The following is a 26,000-nucleotide window of genomic DNA, read 5'->3' on the forward strand; positions in this document are numbered from 1 at the left end:
TGGTTTGCCAAGGACATGGGGTGAGGAGAGGTGGGAGAGGCAGAGAGCAAGGATAAGAAAAGGATGCATGTCTGTGCTTACTTTAACTGGTAAGAAAATCTTAAACAAGAAAACATTTTGGGAAAAAAAAAAGTGAAGTCTTACACTTATGTAAGGATTATTTTTTTTTTTTAGATTTTTATTTATTTATTTGACAGACAGAGATCACAAGTAGGCAGGGAGGCAGGCAGAGAGAGAGAGGAGGAAGCAGCTCCCTGCTGAGCAGAGAGCCCCATGCAGGGCTAGATCCCAGGACTCTGGGATCATGACCTGAGCTGAAGGCAGAGGCTTCAACCCACTGAGCCACCCAGGCGCCCTTATGTAAGGATTATTAAGATTAGTAGAAGATTCTATTATTCCCTAATCAATAATATTACAGTCTTACCACACTAAATCATCTTGATTCTATATATTATTCATCAAATAACCATAATACTTCCTCTAATAATGTGTGTGTGTGTACATATATACAATCTGTGCTTCATTAACTACTACACATTTCAGGCTATCCATGTCAAATTATGCCCTTTATTAATCATTTAATGTTTTAAAATTACGTAATAAATAACACTGATCATAAACATCCACATCATGTACATATTCTGGTCAGTTTCCAAAAAGTAGAATGTCACCTCTGATCTCAAAGAAATTAAAAATCACACTGAGGGACAAAGATAAAACTATACTGTATGTAAATGTTTTCTACGTTATAGCTTGACAAGAGGAAAAAAGGTGGAGGGAGTGTAGACAGGTATGTTTCATAAGCCAGAGAAAAAGATCAAGTCATCAAGAACTGACAGAGAGGGGCACCTGGGTGGCTCAGTGGGTTAAGCGTCTGCCTTTGTCTCAGGTTATGATCCCTGGGTCCTAGGATTGAGTCCCATATCTGGCTCATGGCTCAGGCAGAGAGCATGATTCTCCCTCCTCCCTGCTACTGCTCTCTCACTATCTCTGTCTCTCTGTCTCTCTCTCTCAAACAAATAAAATCTTTAAAAAAAAATGACAGAGAAATGGACAATGGTGAACAGGCATAAATACTTAAGAAAATTATTTGAGGTAACCTACTAAATTTGAACATGTGTGTAGCCTACAGCCCAGCAATTTCACTTGGGAGTATATAACAGAGAAATTCTTGCACAAATGCATGAGATTTGCATGTGAATGTTCATAGCTGCAATATCTATAATAGCAAGGAGAAATGAAATCTTTGTGAAAGAGTGGGAAGTATGCATAGATCAATTCTGGATACCAAAGAATAATATAACTGTCACACTGAAGAGCATTAATGGTACTGAATTACAAGCTAAGCCAGTTTTTTTTTTTTTTTTTTTGGTTTTTTGTTTTGTTTTGTTTTTTCATGAAATACCATTTTTACTAGAAAGAAAAACAGACAAACTATGATTATTCAGACTTGGGTAGAAAAAGAACCTGTCACTTAAAAGAAAAGAACTGATACTATTTGTCTCCAATAATAAAATTTGAGCTTTCAAATGAAGCTTAGACTTTTAGAAAACTTGTATCCATCACCATGAGCTTGACACTTTCTCATACTTGTCTATTCTGAGATTGATGGTGATATTAACAAATGATACTGTTTTTATATTATACAATGAAATCTGTCAACATTTGGAAGATCTGCACAACCAATATTTTCCACATGATTAATTCATGATGTTATAAAATCATGCACAGGAAAGATCTACTCAAAAGGCAAGAAAAACTAATAAATTTAAAGTTACAAGTATAAAAATAGCACTGATATGGTTTCAGATTCTCCGTTGTAACTAACTATTGAGAAACTATGCCTTATCTAGTCTTGTTATAGAATCAAATAAAAATAGCTATAATTATCTGGAAAGGTTAAGATATTCCTCCTTTTTCCAACCTCAGATCTATATGAGTCTGAATTTTTTTCATACCCTTCAACCATAAACAACAGATGAAATGTAAAAGCACATATGAGAATCCATCTGTCCTAATATTAAGCTAGACATTAAAGAGGTTTACAAAATATAAAATATCACCACTATTTTTTGTTTTGAAAAAAACAGCCATTTTCCATAAGAAATGGTATTTTTAAAACAGTGGCACCTGGGTGGCTCAGTGGGTTAAAGCCTCTGCCTTCGGCTCAGGTCATGATCCCAGGGTCCTGGGATCAAGTCCTGTATCGGGCTCTCTGCTCAGCAGGGAGCCTGCTTCTCCCTCTCTCTCTGCCTGCCTCTCTGCCTACTTGTGATCTCTGTCAAATAAATATTTTAAAAAAAAATTGTTTTAATCTCTAATATACCTAGTACCCATAGATATAATCCAAAAAAATAAAACCTCTTTGGGGTCCATAACAATTTTGAGAATATATAGCATTTCTGAGAGGAAGAAGTTTGAGAACTATTGACCAACGTCACAAGCAAAAAATACCCTAGGGGCGCCTGCGTGGCTCAGTGGGTTAAGTCTCTGCCTTCAGCTCAGATCATGATCTCAGAGTCCTGGAATCGAGCCCCGCATCAGGCTCTCTGCTCGTCGGGGAGCCTGCTCCCCCCTCCTCTTTCTGCCTGCCTCTCTGCCTACTTGTGATCTCTCTCTGTCAAATAAATAAATAAAATCTATAAAAAAAAAAAAAACAACCTAAAACTTTGTAGGTTAAAATTGTATCTGTTATCTCATACAACTTCTGAGGGTCAGGAATCCAGAAACAGCTTAGCTGGTAGTTCTACCTCAGGGTTTCTCATGACATTGTAGTAAGCTGTGAGCCAGAGCTATGGTCTCTGACGACTTCATAAGAAATGGAAGAACTGCTCCAAGCTCATTCACCTGGCTATTGGTAGGAGGCTCGATATTTACAGCCAATTATACTTGTCTCTTTTTCCCCCTCTACCATGTTCTTTGGTTTTTCCCATGTTATAGCTCAACAAAATATTAGGTTCAACTCATTAAGGAGCAAAGCCAACAAATTCACCATACTGTTCAATAAAAGGGTTTAATGACTCCCTACTCCACCACCACCAAAAAAGTAAAGACATGGAAGAAAAGTACTAACAATTACCTACCCTGTCCCCAAAACTAAGGAAAGCTACAGCAGTCCAAACAGTGTAGAACTGGCATAAAGACAGACATACAGTAAGCAGAGAGAGCCCATAAAAAAACACTCACACACACGGTCAAATGATTTTTAACAAGGGTGCCAAGAGCACAGAAAAGGAGAGTCTTTTCAACAAATGGTGCAAGAGAAACTATCCGTATGTAAAAGAACAAAACTAAATGCTTACCTTATGCTATTAAGTCAAAATGAATCAAAGACCAAAACGTAAGACCTAAAACTATAAAACTATTAGAAGAAAACACAGGGGAAAAGCTTCATGGGATTGGATTTGGCAATGATTTCTTAAATATGACACCAAAAGCAAAAAGAGATAAACTGGATTATGTCAAATCAAAAACTTGGTGCATCAAAAGTATGACTGTAATAAAAAATATACATTGGGTTTTCATCACCATTTCTGGAAGAGCTCCAAAAACCCTTGGAATTTCCTAAGTGATAAGAGCAACAAAAATGTCTTTTGCTTATGCATAATAAGCCCCTTTCAACCACCAATGAGTTTATGTTTACGAGGTGATTTTTTAGAAAGACCCTAAGATTGGAGGCTGGTTGCCACAGCAATCAACCAGGATTAAAGGGTTAGAACTTTCAACCGGATCCCCTATCAACAAGCCCCTCCACCCCCACCCACCACCACCAGTTCAGGGAGGGGAGCGGAGCTGGAGGTTGAGTTAATCATCAATGGCCAATAATTTATCAATCATGCCTATGTAAGGAGGCCTCCTTAAAAACTCAAAGATTAAGGTATGGAGAGATTCTAGGTTGGTAAACATACATAGAAAGCACCCAGAGAGAGCATAGAAGCTCCATGCCTTTTCCCACACAACTTACCCTATGGATCTCTTCCATCTGGCTGTTCTTGAATTATAATCTTTTAAAACAAACCAGTAATCTGGTAAGTAAAATGTTTTCCTGTGTTTTGTGAAACACTCTAGAAAATTAATCAAATCTAAGGTAAGGGTTGTGGGAGCCTCCTGTTTATAGTCATTTAGTACAAAGTACAGGTAATATCCGGACTTTCAATTGGTTATGGCGGGGGAGGGGTGTGCAGGAACAGTCTTGTGGGACTAACCCCTTAAACTGTGGGATTTGACACTATCTCCAAGTAAATGGTGTCAGAATTGTTACACTGTATGATACCAGCTGGTGTCACACAACTGTTGATGTGAGGAACATACATCTGGTGTCAGAAGTAAAGGTGTAGTAGGGTATTGAGAGTACAGGAGAGACACAGAAGTGTTTTTCCTTTATATACAATAAGGCGGCAGTAAATGGGGAGTTGTTCAAAGAGTGCAGAGTTTTAGTTCTGCAAGATGAAAGAGTTCTGGAGATTGGTTTCATAACAATGTGAATGTCCTTAAACACTTAAAAACCAGAATAAGTCATGCTATATTCATGCCAATATATATACAACATACACAAGATTAAAATTTAAGATATATAAAATCAATTCACCACTATATATAGTTTTTAAATTCTCACCTGATTTCTTTGTGTTAATTCATTAAGTGAAATTTTAAGTTTTTGTAGTTCCTGTACATATACAGCAACTTCCTGGGGGCCTTTCGCAAGTTCACTCCTTAGCTGGCTTATTGTGGCCTTAAAAAAAGAAAGAAAAAAAATTAGAGAAAACTAAAATGGAAGAGGAAATCGGAGTATCCAAAGGTTTTAAAGTTATACAGATTTCTGTCACTGTTGTTAAACTGAAAAAATATTTGGAAGTTTCAACTTAATTCTTTTTCCTGCATGTCTGAAAATTAATTTTTTAAAATTTAACCAAAAGCACAACTTCATTTTGCATGAAATGAAGAGTCGGCGTCCAACTTTAAGTGTCTGAGTCAGCATCAAACTATAAACTTGTATTTACTGGCTCTGAAACTCTGTACTTTAATCCTTCTGAATTTAAAGAAGATATGCAGGGTGCCTGGGTGGCTCAGTGGGTTAAGCCTCTGCCTTCGGCTCAGGTTATGATCTCAGGGTCCTGGGATCTAGTCCCGCATCGGGCTCTCTGCTCAGCAGGGAGCCTGCTTCCCCCTGTCTCTCTGCCTGCCTCCCTGCCTACTTGTGATCTCTCTCTCTCTCTCTGTCAAATAAATAAATGAAATTTTAAAAACTAAAGAAAGAAAGAAGATATGCAAGCTATTACTACATTTTCTCCCAATTTCTATAGGAAATTTCCTTTTAATTAAAAAACATGTTAAATAAATGCAAACATACAATACAGAATCACCTTGGAAAGGTGGTAAATCATCTTTTTGACTATAATTTTAAGTCTTAGTCTAAAGTAGTTGTATAGTTTTATTTGATATAGTTTCATTAAGCTGGGCCACTCTGTGATCAGGTATAACAGCTGGACGTGAATTTGCTTTAATGTGTTTTAACATTTTTTTAATGACATTAAGACAATGGTCTCATCATTTAAAAAATAAGAGAAAAGTAATCAAAGATCTTGGAAACAGAAACTTCCTACACATGAGAGTTTCAACAACTGGGGAGAGAGAGACTAAGTACTGCTTTTTAAGTATGGTTTCCTGAAAGTGAACTAACAAAGTAACTTTGTATTTCTAATATTGCTTATTGGCTTCACTTTTTACATTCCCAAAGTGACAATCATTTTCATTGTCTATGTTCTTTATTAGTAAATAAACTGCCTATGAAAAAGACACAAATTTTTAAAAATTTTTCCTAATAAACCCATCAGTAGTTATCTATATCCAACATTACAAATAAGTACTTTCATTTTTAAGGGAGAAACCTTCGACAGCTATCAATTTATTTTGACAATAATGCCAAGATATCTTCCACTACTCTTCTTTTGGAAACCCTTCCAGTATGTGTGACACTTTTTGTGGTTTTTGTTTTGTTTTGTTTTTTGTTTTGTTTTTTTTTTTAAGATTTTATTTATTTATTTGACAGAGAGAAATCACAAGTAAGCAGAGAGGCAGGCAGAGAGAGAGGAGGAGGCAGGCTCCCTGCTGAGCAGAAAGCCCGATGTGGGGCTCGAACCCAGGACCTGGGATCATGACCTGAGCCGAAGGCAGCGGCTTAACCCACTGAGCCACCCAGGCGCCCCACACTTTTTGTTTTTTTTTAAAAAGGATTCTCGGGGCGCCTGGGTGGCTCAGTGGGTTAAGCCGCTGCCTTCGGCTCAGGTCATGATCCCAGGTCCTGGGTTCGAGCCCCACATCGGGCTTTCTGCTCAGCAGGGAGCCTGCCTCCTCCTCTCTCTCTGCCTGCCTCTCTGCTTACTTGTGATTTCTCTCTGTCAAATAAATAAATAAAATCTTTAAAAAAAAAAAAAAGGATTCTCATTGGTGGTATATATATCTTCATCCATTACAGTGCTTTGGTTTAAAGTTTTGGAAACCATCTTATAAAGGAGGTTAAGTAATTAAACTGAATGATCAAATACTTGGGCTTATATTATTTTAATAATCATAAGTTAATAAAACTAGTTTTTTGAGTGTTTTCCCAAATGTCTTAAAGTCAGTTAAGACTTTTAAAAACATTTCAAAAATGTTTTTTATGAATGGCAGCATGTCTGAGATATCTTCCTTGTCTGACCTTCTAAGGAAAACATTCATGTAAATAAACCAATTCTAATACAATGAAAGGCAATGTGTCATACTGCTTTACAGTTACAGCTTATATAGCATATTTCAATAATAACTGATATGTGCTACTGTATACTTAAAGAAGGAAATGTTGGGGGTTTTTCTTGTTTTTAAATAGGTGTGGAACCCAGTGTGTGGCTTGAACTCATGACCCTGAGATCAAGACCTGAGCCAAGATTAAGAATCAGACACTTGGGACGCCTGGGTGGCTCAGTTGGTTGGACGACTGCCTTCGGCTCAGGTCATGATCCTGGAGTCCCGGGATCGAGTCCCGCATCGGGCTCCCGGCTACGCGGGGAGTCTGCTTCTCTCTCTGACCTTCTCCTCGCTCATGCTCTCTCTCACTGTCTCTCTCTCAAATAAATAAATAAAATCTTAAAAAAAAAAAAAAAAAAAAGAATCAGACACTTAACTGAGCCACTCTGGCGCCCCAAAGAAGGAAATGTTTAAATATTCGATTTTTTAACTATAGTCAAGTTAAAGGTATATTCTAATAACTTCTTTCTTAAATTGACCATGTAACCTTTTCATTGATATTGGGAGTTTATTTCAAACTGCTATTTCTAACAACTCTGAATCTCAGATCATTTTCTGTTAGTAACATTATGGATGTTAACAGAAATATTAGGAACAGTTCGGCTATTTTTTTTTTTTTTAAGATTTTATTTATTGGGACGCCTGGGTGGCTCAGTTGGTTGGGCGGCTGCCTTCGGCTCGGGTCGTGATCCCAGCGTCTTGGGATCGAGTCCCGCATCGGGCTCCTTGCCGTGATCCCAGCGTCCTGGGATCAAGTCCCCAATCGGGCTCCTTGCTCAGCGGGGAGCCTGCTTCTCCCTCTGCCTCTGCCTGCCACTCTGTCTGCCTGTGCTCATGCTCTCTCTCTCTCTCTCTCTAACAAATAAATAAATAAGATCTTTAAAAAAAAAAGATTTTATTTATTTATTTGACAGAGAGAGATCACAAGCAGGCAGAGAGGCAGGCAGAGAGAGAGGAGGAAGCAGGCTCCCTGCTGAGCAGAGAGCCCGATGCTGGGCTCGATCCCAGGACCCTGAGATCATGACCTGAGCCGAAGGCAGCGGCTTAACCCACTGAGCCACCCAGGCGCCCCCAGTTCAGCTATTTTAAATTACTATGTATCAAAGGATTTAGCAGAGTACACATAATAAACAAAAATAACAGTATATATTAAGATGCAAATTATGAGTATATTTCATTAAAATACCATGAATCTGCATTTAAGTATATTAGATATAGTAAGCCAAGAGTAACATCTATCTATTTGCTAATTAACTCCAAAATGTGGAAACAAGCAGCAAAATATAAAGGAAAAATATCCAAAAATATCTTGTTATATTTTACAGTTTTTAGATACATTCATATAAATGATTTTATAATTTTAATACCTTAAGAACTAGATACTAGGTGTATCATTTATCCTTTACACACTAAATATGTACTTTTTAGCAAGTATTTGAAATTTTTTATTTTACTCAAGGGTGGAAAAAAAAGATGTAGAAGAATTTATACCAAAAGGTATATTTTAGTCATGGGAAGGGGAGGAGGGGAGTGAATTACAGAAATCACTTTCTTGTTGAACTTTATGAATCACTATAATCTTTTCAATGATCATGTATTATGGTTTGTATAGGGGAAAAAATAAAAATTGTAAAAAGTCAAAATTTGCAAGGAAATAAATAAAACCCTTGCTCAAATATGACTATGGGTGAAATTCAAACAAAGATGTCTCTCCACATCGACTTTTCTCACTATTTAACAGGCCAGACTCAGCTGTGCCTTGAGGCTTTAATAGCTGTACTCCCTCTTCCCAGGAATGATCGCTCCCAATTCTTCACACTGATTCTTGCTTACTTCTCACACATATCCTCCTTAAGAAGACGTTCCCTGGGACACCTGGGTGGCTCAGTTGGTTAAGCAGCTGCCTTCGGCTCAGGTCATGATCCCAGCGTCCTGGGATCGAGTCCCACATCCGGCTCCTTGCTTGGCGGGGAGCCTGCTTCTCCCTCTGCCTCTGCCTGCCATTCTGTCTGCCTGTGTTTGCTCTCTCTCCCTCTCTCTCTGACAAATAAATAAATTTAAAAAAAAAAAAAAAGAAGAAGACGTTCCCTGATCATTCTATCTAAAATTGTCCTACATTACTGCCAGCTCCACTACACTACTGCTCATACATACACCCTGCTTTATTTTTCTTTATTTTTCCACCCAGTTGCCCTACCCCTCCACCCCCTTTCAGAAACTCTCAGCTTGTTTGTTTTCTATGATTAAGAGTCTCTTATGGTTTGTCTCCCTCTCTGGTTTCACCTTATTTTTCCCTCCCTTCCCCCATGATCCTTTTTTTTTGTTTCTTAAATTCTACATATGAGTGAGAGCCTATGGTAATTGTCTCTGACTGACTTATTTCACTTAGCATAACAGCCTCTAGTTCCATCCACATTGTTGCAAATGGCAAGATTTCATTCTTTTGATGGCTGAGTAGTATTCCACACATAACACATCTTCTTTACCCATTCATCTACCGATGGACATCTGGGCTCTTTCCACAGTTCAGCTACTGTGGACATTGTTGCTATAAATACTGGGGTGCTGGTGCCCCTTCAGATCACTACCTTTGTGTCTTTGGGGTAAATACGTAGTAGTGCAATTGCTGGGTAGTAGTGTAGCTCTATTTTCAACTTTTTGATGACCTCCATACTGTTTTCCAGAGTGACTTCACCAGCATGCATTCCCATCAACAGTGTGGGAGGGCTCCCCTTTCTCTGCATCCTTGCCAACATCTGTCGTTTCCTGACTTGTTAATTTTCCTGCTTTATTTTTCTTTATAACACTTAGCATTAACTGACTTTCTATCATGATTTGGTTTACTTACATACTGTCTGGCTTCCACAAAGAAATATAACTGTATGAGAGGAGGCACTCTGTCTTACTCACTGTTGTATTCCCTACACCTAAAATAGTTGATGACCCTAGACATTCAAAAAATACTCACTAAAGAAATGAGTGATTCGTCTCCAAGGAGTTAATAAATTTTTGTTCCCATATCAGACCCAATAAAATAGTCTGCATTTCCTTGGAGCCATGTTATTGAATTCAACACTGGATTTTTACTAAAAATCTTAAATTAAAAAATAATTAAGGAAAGGTAGTATTTACGGTATTATTTAAGATATAATTAAGGAAAGATAAAGCTAATGCTTTAGAATTATAATTACTGTTCTAATACATTACTATTAGTAAATAATCATTTAAAGATGGTTATAAATTTGCTTGATTAAAAAAAATGAGAGTATCTTTGAAGTTCTGAGATTGCCTTAAAACACAAAATTGCCGTATGACAATAGAAGGTGCTATGTATTACTAAAATTAAAAGCCTTCCAAAAAACACATTACCTCAAGTTTAAGCATCTCCATTAGAAAGCAGAAAAAAAAAATAATAAAATGATGGATGAAAGGTGGAAGACAAGAGTGACAAAAGTACACAATGAACATACAAATGTCCGAACATACTGTTAAATCTGACCTCTGATATTTACATACTTTTAAAAGACATTTAAGTATTCTCTTCAATAACTATGCATGAGTATAATCATTTTTATTCCATCTTTATATTTTAGCTTTTAAAATGAGTTTATTTGGAATACATTAAGATTCCTAAAAGATCATTTCCATTAAAGACCACACCAAATATAAGTTGATTACAGCTTTGATATTTTCAATAATGTATATTTTTTTAAATAATACTTTTTTAACCCTTAAATCCTCAATTTCTGATCTCTAACAGTATTTTCAAATGCTTTAGAATAAGTTATTTTTCTAAAATATCTAGACCTAAAAAAAAAATTGTCAATGATTCATAAGGTATATGTAAATGAGAGTAATGGAACATAAGAACATACTTAATATTACATGTTAGATTATGTCTTCCGCCTCAATTAAAAATACCAAATAAATCATTACATTTTTGGCTTCTTTAATTCCTTTTAATGTATTTTGTTTCAGACACAGTATTTAGGTTCTGTGAAGTAGTAATATATAAAATAATTTTTTTCATTAAGTGTTACAATCCACCAACAAATTTGAGAATAGGATTGAATTTTAATAGATCAGTAAAATACATGTCATATATTTAAAAAGTAAGCAGAAGATAAAAACAAATGGAGTTATAAACAAATAAATGAGATGGACTATCTAGACATTAATTTTTTAATATGAAAATGGTATGAGACATAATTCAAAAGTATTTTAAGTTGTACTCAATATAAGTATTATAACATACAATATGGCAAAATATAAAAAGTAATAACAGTAAGTATTAGGTCAAGATTAATAGCACAGATTTACTTGTAAGGCAATTATCAGACCACCCAAAATGAGAGAAAATGATAGAGAAAGACTGCAGCTTTGGAGAAGACCTGAGTTCTAAGCTTCCTTACATGAAGTACATGCACTTAAATAATTTATTTACCTTCACTGAGCCTCAGATTCCTTCCATAAAAAACAAACATAATACTTCATTTATAGGTTAAAAGAAACAAACGACCATATATTTAAAGTACCTGGCATAGTATCAAAAACCTAGCAGTACTCAAAAAGTTAAGAGTTTGTTTCCAATAATAAGATTACTCTGACTCTTAGTCTACCATTTCCTAAAGTTGTTTTAAAGACTTCAGTATAATGCGAGGTCTCAATCATTGCAAACCTATTTGTTAATTAAGTAGAAAGTAAATATTATCCTTGTTTTACTAAAAATATGATGAAATGTTAAGTCACTATTCAGCAAGAATAAATTTCTTTATTTTAAAATTCATTTGAAAACATTTAAAAAGAAAAATTTCATGAAAATGTAAGAGAAAATGTACAGAATGGATTTCTATGCCATTTTTCTTTTCCAGAAACATTTTTCTGAGAGAAAAAAAAATAATCATTGTTTCCCACAATCAACCTTTTTGACAGAAGGACAGTACAGGAAGACACTAAATCCTCTTCTCCCAAATCTTATATAATTCTAGTTATGCTTTTTCATCCTAAATGACCTCCTTATAACATATAAAGATAATTTAATCTACGTGAATAAAAATGCAAATGTACAAAAATCTTCCATATTAAACAAATTATTAAATAAAATATTACTCAGAAATATTTTCCCACATACATCTTTCCCAAAATGCAAGTAAATATATAAATTTCTTCTCCCTGTTCAAATTCTACTTGTTTAGCAAGTAAATATGTAACTCCATAATTCTCAGTTGGAAAAGGTCAGAGAGGATTGTACTTTAAAATAGATACATCATAAAAGTATCATTATTGTGATTCAATTTTAGTCACCTTATTGTATTTGTTTGGAAATTTCTAATAACATTAAAGAATGTTTTTAATCAAAAAGAGAATATAATTTTTTAAAAATTTGAGAAATACTAGTGGGCAGGCAGATTTAATCAAAAATAATTCTTAATGAAGCACAGAAATAAATGACTCAATTCACCCAAATTCAAGTATTTCTGCTTTCACATTATCTGAATGGGATTTTTCCTCATGAGACTTCTTTGATTCAGCATCTCCTTGATTACACAGTAGAACCGTTTAACTGGCTTCAGTAAGTTCATGCCCCCTGAAATTGTTTTAAAAACTGTGGCGTTATATGTCACTGGGCTACAAGGTCACTTTTAGGAAATCTGCAGCTGAAATTCATAAACTTTAAAGTCTAAAGTACTAATCATCATAAAACTTCATTGGCCTATGCATGTAATACCCATAAACTTTCCTCCCATTAGGAGGAAGAAAGAAAAAGGATGACATGGTTATCTATAATATTTATACTCCGTAGCTCACTGTATTACTAATTGTGAATAGAGTGGCTTTTAGATCGCTAGCTTTAAAATTCCAAGAAAGAAACACAAACTGAAATGTCACTATAACTCAACTCTTTAAACTGAAAATATGAAAAACAGAGCTCCACATCACATAAGAGAGCTTAAGAACTAAAAACAATTAATAGACTATTAATAGATTTAAAAAGTCCTCTATAATACAGTATAAGGGGAAAAGGCTAGCATTTTTAAGCAAATGTATTTATTACATATCCTGGAGCTTGTCATATACTGACATAATTATGTATCTCAAAGATGTACAGGCCAAAGTCAAGTCATGTGACAAATAGTAAAAGGAACTGAAAATGTTTATCCTGGAAGAGAAAGAACTCAGTAAATATGAACAGTCTTCAAATATCTCACGTGGAAAAAAGGAACAATTTATTCTGTGTAATTCCTAAGGAGAACTGGACCCAGTGCATGTAAATTACAGGAAAACAAATGTCGACTCAACAGAACAGCTGACCTACAAAGAAATATGCACCTCCTAGAATACCTAACAAGTAAGTATCACTTATCAGATGCTATCTATAGAGGGGAGTCCTGGGCGAAGTGTTAGACTTAGCTAATTTTTAAGGTTTCTTTCAACAACATAATTCAATAATTGGTAAGTGAGAAACAAACCTACAAGAAAATAAGTTTTTCCTAAATATTTTTTCTGAACAACATTGGTAATACAAATGTAAAAACTGAAATCATACTTCCTTTACCTTTACCAAGCTGACGTAAACTCAATTACCACTTATTGACTAGCTTGGATCAAATTTAACTTTAAATATCATCTCCCTTCGCTCCCGGGTTTCGGCACCAAAAAAAATAAATAAATAAATAAATAAATAAATAAATAAATAAATATCATCTCCCCACAATATATGTCATTTATTAAATAAAACAATACTCTTACACATTCTTCTCTATATGTCTAGCTTCATAAAGCAAAGTTAAATACTGTCTCTCAGCCTAGACTGATTATATACAAATATCATCAGAGCAAATGAAAGTCAAATACTGTTTTGATGATCACTCAGAAAAATCTCAAATGTTGGCTTTACTCAATAGGATACACTAAACAAGTTAACAAAAGTCACATTTAGGCATACTGAACTTATTTACCTCTGAGTTGGCATATTCTGCCTGTAACTTTTTGCACTCATCTTTGAGTTTTTCAGATTCTTTCTCACATTCCAATGTCATGTTGTCCATTAGTGTTTGAACTTGTACCAGTTCTTTCTTTAGCACAGCAACATCTTCTATACCAGGTCTCTGAAGCTGCAGAGCACATTTTCATTAAAAAATAAGGTGAGAAAACTAAAAGAACACACATTTTTATATGGTTTTACTACAAAGACATCAAAATGAAAATAATCTTTGATATCAACTATTGGATTGCAAACACTGACCACTGATCTTTCCACCAACAAGCCTCTCCTCTTCCCAAAATATATGTCCTATGTAATAGTATTACCACTCAAGGTGCAAAACAGCAAATTCACAATTATTCTAAGTGCTTTATTTGCTTTCTTTTCCTTCACAAACTACACCCAATGGTCATAACAATCACTTGATAAATGTCACATTTTGAAGCATAAATGCCTCATCTTCTATCCTAGAAAACTGATAATAAAAATAAAGGAGCTGATGTAAGCATAATTAGGGTTTGTTGCAGGATATGGTTGATTTTATTGATATATTTATTGACCTAAATAAAGGACAGAAAGTAGTCAATGGCAGATTCAAGGTTTTTACACCTTGGGAGACTGCTGAAGATGTGTAATACCATGACAGAAACACAGTTGAGGAGGAAATATGATGACTTGATGTTACATTTGTTGAATTTGAAATGAAAGCTAGAAATGCAATCAGGAGTATCCTAAAAGTAGGTCGATTTATAAAACCAAAGTGCAAAGAAAGGTCAGGATCAGAGATGCAGATAGGAAAGAACAAAAAGATGGATAACATTAAGATAGAAACAGCGAAAATACTAAGCAAAAAGATAATATTAAGATAGAAACACAAAAATATTAAGGTAATAAATTTTGCATCCTAGATTCCATTTCTATGTAAAAAATCCTATTAGTATATGTGCAGAGAATAGAACTATAAGGAATTTTTATTTCTTCCATTTTAGACAAGCTATGCTTTTAAAATTTTTCACCAGAGAATGTATATCATTTTTAATTTAGAAAATTATAAAAGTACATTCCAATAAATGGTTTCTAAATTACCAATTCAGTCTTCAGATCTTGAATTATAGTTGTTTCTTTGTTTAATTCTTCTGTCAGATGTGACACTTTTTGGTCAGCAGCTTCTCGAAGACTCCTTTCTTCATCATATTTTGACTTTATATCTAATTTAAAAGAGTTATAAATATTAGTTTTATGACATTAACTCTAGGTAAGGACAGTTTTATGAAGTCCTATATATTATACAGTTTTATAAATTCCTGCATATTACACAATGCATACCTATATATCATTAATTCAAAATCACATTCCTTACATGACCATAAACACATGTAACTTTAACTTCTGATTACATGAAATGGTGAACTTAAAATAATCAAATGTTTCTGTCTACATAAATTCCATATAGCACAGCACTATTACGAATTAGCTTGTTAATATATCAATATGCTAATTGATAGCATAACCAAATATTACATCTATATTATTAATTTCTTCAAAATGTTACCTATTAATCTTTAAGCATACCCTAAAAGAAAATTCACCTTCTCTAAATTTCAAGAATTCTACAGAGAAAATCAGTCCTTTGAAAGGAGGTTAGAGGACAAATTAATTTTTATAGCAATTCTACTATTAAATTCTAGTAATAACCACCATAGTATATAACAAATACCTTCTCACACTAACATACAATTAATGCCTTATTTCTAGGCTCTATAATGGCAAAAAGGTAAGAAGGCTGATATACTAGCTAAAAAAATCTGATTCAATTTACCTGCGATTTCAGTAGCAAGTTGGGCTGCTTTCTGTTCAAATAAGTCTTTCATTTGCTTAATATTAAAATTTTCTGTTTGGGCTTCTTCTAATTGTTGTTCCAAAGACTGTAGTTCTACAAAAAAAGTATCATAGTTATTCACATACATAATTAATGCTAGTTATATTTCCTAAATTGTTATTACTTATATCCTAATCATTATAGGAAAGATAATCAACATGAAAAAAAAAGACAATCAACAGGAGTCTATCATCTAATTACAAATAGAATATATCAACATTTCAAGAATTAAGCATATCTAATTCATTTAAGCCACAAGTCATAATTTATAAACATATAAAACAAATGAAAGAATATTTAGCATCATGCCCAAATAATCCATAAATATTTGTTTCAAGATTACTTTGATTTCACATTTGTTATTTTCCTATGACCATCAACTAACCAAAGCAGAATATATTCTGCCTCTCTAAAATTTATTATAATGGGAAATGAAGTTAGCAATGGTTTAAAATCAAGTTCTTATATAAAATAAAAGAATCAATTAAAATACACAATCAACTCCTAATACTTCATTCTCATAAAAAGATTTCAGAGGGAAAGTAAATAGAACAGCTAACCTCAAAATATAATTTTGATTATTCATTGAGCATTCCTCCAGTTAAAGTCAATTACAAAGATGCTAGTTTCATCATTTTATTCCAAGAGAAAAAGAGTACATCACTCTTTAAAATAGTTTTAACTTTTCATTAAACTATATTCACGTAATATTCTAGGAGTTTATTTATAACTACAGAATATAACAAATTAAGAAAACACTAAGATTTTTGTTGGCTGATTAAATTATGAACTTCAAAGGTAATATTCTAAATCTAAAATGTGACTATTATCTTCACTGTTTTAGAGCCAGAAAGTATAACCATAATACAAATTTATGTAGCAGACACCAGAGAAAAGGTAAAAAGTAAAAAAGAAGAATAAGCAAGGAGAAAAAGAAAAATGAAAAAACATCTGCTTTAAGTAAAGTTACCTGCTGCTGAGTCAGCCACTATTCCATCAGGCTTAGACTCCTCAATGAAAATAAGACATAAACAAACACATTAAAATGAAAAGAAAATACTATTACCATTGTCAATGTGAAAAAACAAAAAATCTCTAAAAGCCACATTCTGTGAGGTAAGTAGCAAGATTTTGATAACATTCTGGCCTGTTCACAATCTTCCAGATCTCTAAAGTACCATTAGGCAGACTGGCATAATGATCTACTTGCAGTCACTGGTTCTAAGAATTTTTTATGTTAATATAAAGTTATAATGGATATTGCAATAGATAGCATCTTAAATTCCATAAATTCAGTAAAAATACTTTTTTTAAATGCAGGCTCCCTGCTGGGCTTGAACTCACAACACTGAGATCAAGACCTGAGCTAAGATCAAGAGCCAGATGCTTGACTGAGCCACCCAGACACACCAGTAAAGATTTAAAAATAACATAAATTATTATCATTATAAACATAGATTCTAAAACCAATACTTAAGTCAGCAGATAAGATTCATAATCTCATAGGGGTGCCCGGGTGGCTGTCAATTAAGCATTAGACTCTTGGTTTTGGCTCAGCTCATGATCTCAGGGTCTTGGGACAGAGCCCCATGTCAGGCTCCTTGCTCAGTGTGGAGTCTGCTTGAGATTTTCTGTCCCCCCTCCCTAACCCCCGCCCACTCAGATCTCTCTCTCTCTCTCTCAAATAAATAATAAATAAACAAATCTTTTCCTTTTTAAAAGATTTATTTATCTTACAGAGAGAGAGAGAGAGCACAAGTGGGCAGAGCAGCAGACAGAGGGAGAAGGAAAAGAAGGATCCCCGCTGAGCAGAGAGCCCAATGTAGGCTCAATCCTGGGACCCTGGGATCATGACCCAAGCCAAAGGCAGACGTCTAACCAACTGAGCCACCCACACACCCAACAAATAAATCTTTAAAAAATAAAAAAGATTCAATCCTATAACATATAAAATTTTGCATAAACTAAAATATGCCATGAAGTTATCATTACTAAAAAGTTTGGCATTAAAAGCACAAATTTTTAATTTGGAATTATAAATCATCGTTTTAAAAAATAGAAATAAAGAGTATATTCCATAAGGTTTAATTTATTATGGGCATTATGAATAAAAAACTATATTGCCTAGTCATTATTTTCACATTCTAAAAAATTATACATATCTGAAAGAGTTTAATAAGGCATCTCAATGTATATCTTTTTATTTTCCTGTACATTAGATTTAGACATACTAGTGCTAAAAATCATCAATATTTTAAATACATTGCCTCCAAAAGTAAATTTCCTAAACCAAGGTAATTTCATCTTGCAATGTGGAGAATTTATTTATTAAATGTGAAAAAGTCATCTCAAATGTAGTAAACAGTTTCCTCTGTTCTCAGGTACAAAAAAATAATACAGCACATGTTTTGTGAATTGTTAATGGCATCTCTGTAAAACATGAGTAAACGAACTGTAAGTATTGTAGATTACTAAAAACTTCTTTCCCACCTCAAATACAGAAGTGAGAAGTAATAAGACTGATACTTTGCTATTCATTTATTTGCATTTTTTTTTTTTAGTCCAAATGGCAATTTTTGGTGAAAAAACAAAAAGGCAAAAAGAGGGGCACCTGGGTGGTTCAGTCAGTTAAGCGTCTGCCTTGAGCTCGGTTCATGATCTCAGAGTTCTGAGATGGAGCCCTGCATCAGGTTCCCTGCCCAGTGGAAAGTCTGCTTCTCCCTCTCCCTCTGCTGCTCTTCCTGCTTGTGCTCTCTTGCTCACGCACTCTCTCGCCCTCAAATAAATAAATAAAATCTTAAAAAAAGGCAGTAAGAGTCACAATGTACTAATATGCAAAGGGATCACTAATTACTTAATAAAATGATTAGAACTATTGTTGAAGAGTATCCACTTTATTCTTACAAATAAGAACCATATTTGGAGGGGTCCCTGGGTGGCTCAGTTGGTTAAGCAACTGCCTTCGGCTCGGGTCATGATCCTGGAGTCCCAGGATTGAGTCCCACATCGGGCTCCCTGCTCAGCAGGGAGTCTGCTTCTCCCGCTAACCTCTCTCCTCTCATGCTCTCTCTCTCTCAAATAAATAAATAAAATCTTTAAAAAAAAAAAAAGAACCATATTTAGTAAAGTTCATTATTCTATGATTCTTTATGTAACTGTAATACAAAAGCCAATATAATTTTATTTTTTTAAGATTTTATTTACTTTTTTGAGAGATTGAGAGAGAGATCACAAGTAGGGGAAGGGTTAGAGGGAGAAGCAAACTCCCAGTCGAGCAGGGAGCCTGATGCAGGACTTGGTCCATGACCTGAGCCCAAAGCAGATTCTTAATTGACCGAGCTACCCAGGTGTCCCAAAAGCCAATATAATTTTAATATAAAAATCATAATTGGTTAAGACATTTATTTATTTATTTATTTAAGATTTTATTTATTTATTTGACAGCCAGAGATCACAAGTAGGCAGAGAGGCAGGCAGAGAGAGAGGAGGGGAAGCAGGCTCCCTGCTGAGCAGAGAGCCTGATGCGGGGCTCGAACCCAGGACCCTGGGATCATGACCTGAGCCAAAAGCAGAGGCTTTAACCCACTGAGCCACCCAGGTGCCCCAAGACATTTATTTAGAAAATATATTAAACAATATATCAACAGAATCTCACTCCAAAGTAACCACTTTTGATACCAATGATTTTGGGTTTTTTCTATGCATTACTTTTATATAAAGCAGTGTGTATATGTGCGTGTATGTGTGTACATATATATAAAAATATTTTTATTGTTTTTTAAAAATAACACTGGTTTAAAAAAAAACTAAAATTGTTAATACAACCATTCCCCCACATTTTCAAATAATCTGCATAAATGTAAACAAAAAAGTAAATAATAGTTCTTTCCCTACTAATAGACAATTTAGTGATTGCTAATTTGTCACAACACAAATGCTCCGAAGAATTTCACTAATTGTCTGAACCTGTATTTTTCAATAATTTAGGTATATTGTCAGAAAATTAGAATAATGCAGCCTGGTATAAAAAAAAATCCACAGGTAACTGATTCTTAATGGAACATCTTTAAGAAATTACATCTTAGCTTCCCAATTATTTGTTTGCTTTCACTAGAATTACAAAAGATATACACTCAAGGCTGTAAATACAGATAAACAAATTAGAAGAAGTTATTTATTACAGGTCACCTGCTAATAAAATGTTTATTTTCAACAATGAAAATAAACAACTAATAAACACACTTTATGTATTTAAAAGCATTTACTTGCTGCTGCAGTCCTTGAAATTTTTCTAATTCTTTCTTTAGTTCTTCTGAGTACCATTTTTCTTCCTAAGGAGAAAAAAGTATATATTCTAATTTAGTAAATTTCAAAAGATTTATTATCTGAAACACTGAAAATAAACAAATATAACCATTTTTATTGTTACCTTAAGTGAAGCCTGAAGGTCTTGGACCTCTTGTCTAAGTAGTGTTATATCATCTCTAAACATAAATTGGGGGAAAAAAGGAATTAATAGTTAATGTCCTCTAATAACCTGGTCTCTTAATAAATCATGGCTAGTGACTATACATTAATATTCTAGTTTTCTCAATTAAAAAAAAAAGTTTTAGAATTTTACACATAGAATTTTATGTATGCCCCTTAGAAAAATAATTTTATTCTGAAAGGTCACTGTTTATGAATGGAAAAACACCTTACCACTGAAATGATATAATCATTAAGTGCCTGAGCCAGAAACAAAATATCTCCCATTAATTTCCCAATAATAAGGATTAATAGCTTCCTATTGCAGTTAGGATAAAATCTGAACTCATTAACAAGGACTATACAATCTGGACAGTATAGACCCTGCCTTAACACCCTCCTCCTCATTCCCTCAGCTCAGGCAACTCTGGCTTCTTTCTGTCCCTTGAGTCCTATCAAACCTTCTCATATTCTATTCTCCTTCCCTCAAAGTCAGTCTGAGAAAGAACAGTGAGCACACTACTTGGGCCCTAACACACTAAAGAGATAATATCACATGCACTCATAACAGCATATACTTCAAAGCGATTGTACTGTACCGCTTCAGAGCAAGAGCCTCTCCTCCATGACTTGAGTCATTACCAGCATCATGAACTACCTCATAGTGTTTGAAAAGTTCATCAGCAGATCCAAGGGATTTCATACACTGGGGACATATGAAACCCTGTAGAAAGAGGCAGAAAAAGTTTACAAAATTCTGTTTAATACTGTAAGACAGCAATTTGTATATTATGAAATACAGTCTAATATTATACCAATGGTGCCATTAGTAGACTGTAATTTATGACATTAAGCCCAAAATCTGGTATTGCGTAAATGTACATCACTGTCTATTCTGGTTGAAGTTTATGAAATATGAAAAAACCCTTAAAACCATCTTTTAGGATGAATAAATTGATGGCTAGAATACAGAATTCTAATCTAGAAGACTAGTTGAGAAGATCTACCATCATGTCCTCTCTCTCCCTTTCTAGATATGCCCCTTAGTAAAATAATATCTGCCCTAATCTACTTCATAGGAATGATAACAAAAAAAACTAAAAACAAAGTATTATGATCACTAAAGGAAAAAGGTAATATAGTAAATAATTTATAATTACCACAGAATATCTATAATGATTGAGAAGTATTGTAGCACTACTGTATATACTGTAAATTCCTTGTTAACCTAAGATTAACACTGTAAAAGCCTAAAATTAATAGTCCCGTAAATTATTAAACACTTATAAATAATCTCAGAATTATATGACTATGGCATACAAGGTCCTGTATGAGTATTCCCTTAATGACCTAATCACTCTGATGCCTGGACACCTCTCACTCTGTACAACTCTACTGACGTTTTCAACTATTCTGACTTACTTATATTCTCTAAACACACCATGGTATCCCACATTTCTTTGCATATATTGCTTTCTCCCCCCAGCACTATGCTTAGTAGCTTGTCAAATTTCTACTTTCACTAAAATAACAACACACTGAAGCTTTTCATCCATTTTGCCATAATGGCTAGTGTAGTATTTCTGAACATACTCTGTATTTTCTACACTGAATATTTTTTTAATAAAATAAAATAACAACCAGCAAACTCAGCCATTAGAGCATGCGACTCTTCAAGGTTATGAGTTCAAGCCCCAACTGGGTATGGAGCCTACTTTAAACATAAATAAATAAGTAATAAAAGTATGAATGAACCTGACAGGGCAGAATTTGGCAAAAAACAAAAACAAAAACAGAAGAGGGGTACCTAGTTAGCTCAGTGGGTTAAGTGTCTACCTTCCACTCAGGTCATGAGCAGATCAAGTCCCACAATGGACTCCCTGTTCAGCAGGTAATCTGCTTCTCCCTCTTCCTCTGCCCTTCCTCCCCGCTCGTTCTCTCTCACACACTCAAATAAATTAAAATCTCTATTAAAAAAGAAAAAAACAGAAGAGCTTTAACACCTTGCCAATTACAAAACTTTCCAAGGGATAGCCTGAGGAAAGTAATAAATACTCTGAACAAGTAAAAACCAAAAAATTAATAAAAACTTCTCCTTCCCTCGGTGCTACACAAACAGCATATCGTCCTTTCTCATCTATGTGTGCTGTGTGGCAGGACCAAGGCTTGTTGTATGCTGGGGATACTGATACATAGACAAATATTACCAGATAATGGTACAATACAAGTAGGTATAAAGAACTACAGGAACACAGGAAAAGAGGAATCCAACTCTGCCTGTGGCAGGAGTTACTGCTTTACAAAAAATGCACAGATACTCATATATATTATGTATATGTGTACACACACTAGACACTGGACACTGGAATTTGGTACTAGAGAATGAGTAGGAATTAATTGTCAGAAATAAAAGAAAGGCATTCTAACAAAGGTATGGAAAGAGGTTTGAAACAGTCGTGCTGCATTTGGGAAACAGAGGTGTGTCCTGATCACAGAGCCAGAGTGAGGGGCAGGGGCACAACAGGTAAATGAACACAGTGATCTCCTATGAAACTCCTGAAATGAGCAAAGAGAGTACTATTAATGATGCTCCTTTGGACATCTGAATGATCCCTGAGGCTGCAAAGATATTTGATGCTCAGCACTGTCTTTAAATGAATGAACGTTCCTGGTCTATGTGCTAATCTAGCTGATGTTATGCTCTTTCTTCAAAAACCATCTATTATCTACCATCATGTTTCATAACAGCTCCACATTATGCCTAATTTGTCATTCTTATAACTTCTGTAATTAACATTACAGAACTTGTTATAATTAACATGCCTTTAGTGCAATAGTAAATCAACCTCCATACTATTTAGTCTGTGATTTCTCTTTTGCATCTCAGCTTTTACTAGTAATCAGAAGACAAATTAGAATGTTCCTCGGAGAATCCACATACCAATTACACTATTTAATCTTTGTAACTTTGGCTTTTTGAGTACTGTCTCTACTTCCAGATTTTGGCTCTAGATATCTAAGGATTCGAGAAAGCTAATAACCACATTAAGGTATGCCATACCTTCTTAAAGCTTCTAAATATTACCAGGTTAATACTCCAGAAAGAACTGATTCATCCCTAAAGAGAAATTTTAGAAATTCAGTAATATATATTTAATTATAGAAATACCCCCACCTAAGTGAATTCTCCAGATGATTCACCTAAGTGAATTTCCCATGCTTAAATAACATTTAAGACATTTGAGACATTTGTGGTAAAAATAAATCTTTCTAAAATACATATATTTTCTCATCTTCTTAAATAGATGATATTAAACTTGTTTGATGTCTCAGAGGCATAAGTATTCATCACTGAATGGGTGGGTGACTTTATTAATTCTAGCCTCTTTCATTTCTGTACCTACATTTTATAGTTTTTTCCTATACCCTGTTTTGACTTTTCACAATCATTTCTTAAAATTATTCACATGCTATATCTAATAATGTTAGCCTGATATAGATGGGAAGGATAAAGAAAAAAGTTTATTAAAACCACATCACTCATTTAAAATGACAGTAACTTGGGCTCCTACTTGTGATCTTTGTCTGTCAAATAAATAAATAAAATCTTTAAAATGACAGTAATATAAGCTCAGAGTGAGTATCTGAGGGATGTCTCTGACAGTAATATAAGCTCAGAGTGAGTATCTGAGGGATGTCTCAAGAACAGAATACATGATCTTTAGTTCATGGACCCTGTAATACTAATTCTGGATATTACAAGACTGCTTCTCTATTTTTTCTCAACCACCTTCAAGGGAACTGAAGTTAACTAGATCAATAACTTCCATAAAAATACTGTTAGTAAACAATAAAACACTAAGAACAACCAGCTACATTTATTTCCTTTGATCATTCCAAACTTCCAAACACACACACACACACACACACACACATACACCATGTACTTAAGATTAAAAACAGTAAGTCCCCTACTCTTAAGTTTCAGTTATCTCTAATCCTTTCTCAGATACACTGCAGCTAAGAACTTTCCCTAACTTGATACTTATGGTATCCCTGTTATACTAAGTGTTCTTTCAATTAAAAAGAAAGTTCTTATTTAAGTGACAAGTAGGTGATATTGGGTCTTTTCATTTTGGTTAACCCATAAAGAAGAAAAGCTGACACAGATGTTCTGAAAGGAAGACAACTGGTAAAGTTCTAAGGAGAGCTCTAAGAATCTATTATGCCTCTTTCTTTGCTGGCACCAGTTATCTAGTTTAACTGGTGTCCTCCTATAATGTACCCATTTTCCCCACCACCCTAGAAAATGTCTGGTTTAACTGTTTCCCAATGAAGTTTTTCTGGGTTCCCCTCAACTTGAATCACCACTGCACTCTTTTTGCAAATAATATTCATCAGAGAAATTTCCTGGGATAGAGAGCATAACTTATTTACCTTTATATCTCCTTTACTTACCAAAATAAATGGTACATAAGAAGTACTCTATTAATATGCTAAATACATGAATAGTTGGTGAAATACTTTTCTTATATATATAACAGCCAGACAGAAATACAAACATTTTTTTTTTTTTTGGTCTTTCTGGGTACAAAAAGTTTCCTTCTTTTGTAAGATTTGCAAAGGAATGGAGGGAAAAAAGCCATGTTTTTTTTATTTTTAGAATATTGCAGTAATTTTCAAAGGAAACAGATATATCGAGATCACTAAGAAACTTTTTCCAGCCTGCAAATGGACAATAGTTCCCCTCACCGGCTTCCACCCTCAGCCATAGACATACACCAGCCCCACACACGACAGAGAAACATGTGGGTGATCCAGTATTAATGAGGAGTTTGTGCCATTCTATCACCTTCCTCAAGACCAGGGTGTCAAAGACTGAAACAATGGTAGATCCAAATTCTAATGCCCTATTTGGTCTCAAATAAAGACAGTAACAATATGCTAAATCCTCTTTCTATATAAGAGTAAAAGCAGTTTAACCTAAAGCATCTTAAAACATTCATTAGCATTAACTAAATAATAAAGATATAACTTATAGATGTTGAAATCAAGTATCATTCACTTTACATTTCAAATTTCATGGCAAAATTGATACAAAAATATTAACTTAAGCTTTTATATTTGTTTACAGATTCACAAAAAGACAGCTGCAGAGAGTAAGAGCAACCAACCCAACTTCCCAAGAGCCTGTTTTCCTTATTGAACCTCTTTGAAGCATGCATAATTAAAGCAATCCATATTCCCTCCGTAGCATAAAAAGTTAAGCAACACCGAGGCAAGGAAAAACAAAACTATTTGAGCAACCCATAACCAAGCTGCTAAAGCAAAATATACAGGACCCACAGTAACACTGGAGTCATTAAGAAGTTCCTGTCCTCTTGTCTCATTTTCAGCGTGCACTTGCTGGTAATGCTCCGACAAATCAATAGCAGTTATACATCTTTTCATACATAATGGACAGATGAAACCCTGTGAAATAACAACTTTTAGGAGGATGCACATAAAAAGTTATTTATAAATCAAAATACAACACAACAGGAAAATAATTAATATATCTCTTTTTAGTATATGTAAGGGAAATTTTCATAGTAACTATATACAAAAAGGGAAAGATCTATCCAAAGTAGGATGACTAAAAGTAGTTTCCATCCTTATGCTGGAAATTCCCACTGGTTCAATTTTATTATAATTACCAGTTGCTTTACTTGGAATTTTTAATTACTCTTTTTGTTTAGGACACCTTGTCCTTATTTATCTGAGAGCCATTATTGGCAAGTTAACTTATTTTAGATCAAGAAATGACTGACAGTTACAACAAACAGTTTTATGTGAGATAATATTCTCAACAAAAAAAGTTCTTAAAATGAAAGCAATTTTTAATCT

General features: G+C 34.3%; 1 protein-coding gene across 3 annotated transcripts in view; it reads right to left on the reverse strand.

Annotated features, from left to right (window-relative positions):
• The window catches only part of EEA1 (early endosome antigen 1), a 123,974-nt gene that overhangs the window by 58,724 nt on the left and 39,250 nt on the right, over positions 1-26,000 (reverse strand). Inside the window, exons 3-11 of one of the 3 annotated variants that reach the window (XM_047740755.1) lie at positions 25,461-25,586; positions 20,714-20,838; positions 20,077-20,131; positions 19,913-19,978; positions 16,618-16,657; positions 15,588-15,701; positions 14,855-14,976; positions 13,743-13,898; positions 4,616-4,732 (exon numbers count right to left, since the gene is read on the reverse strand). In XM_047740755.1, the coding sequence (XP_047596711.1) occupies positions 4,616-4,732; positions 13,743-13,898; positions 14,855-14,976; positions 15,588-15,701; positions 16,618-16,657; positions 19,913-19,978; positions 20,077-20,131; positions 20,714-20,838; positions 25,461-25,586 (921 nt within the window). The remainder of the gene's footprint in view (positions 1-4,615; positions 4,733-13,742; positions 13,899-14,854; positions 14,977-15,587; positions 15,702-16,617; positions 16,658-19,912; positions 19,979-20,076; positions 20,132-20,713; positions 20,839-25,460; positions 25,587-26,000) is intronic. The other 2 variants (XM_047740758.1, XM_047740757.1) reach the window with 2 other exon arrangements.

This window comes from Lutra lutra, chromosome 8 (assembly GCF_902655055.1).
Source record: "Lutra lutra chromosome 8, mLutLut1.2, whole genome shotgun sequence".
Taxonomy (NCBI): domain Eukaryota; kingdom Metazoa; phylum Chordata; class Mammalia; order Carnivora; family Mustelidae; genus Lutra; species Lutra lutra.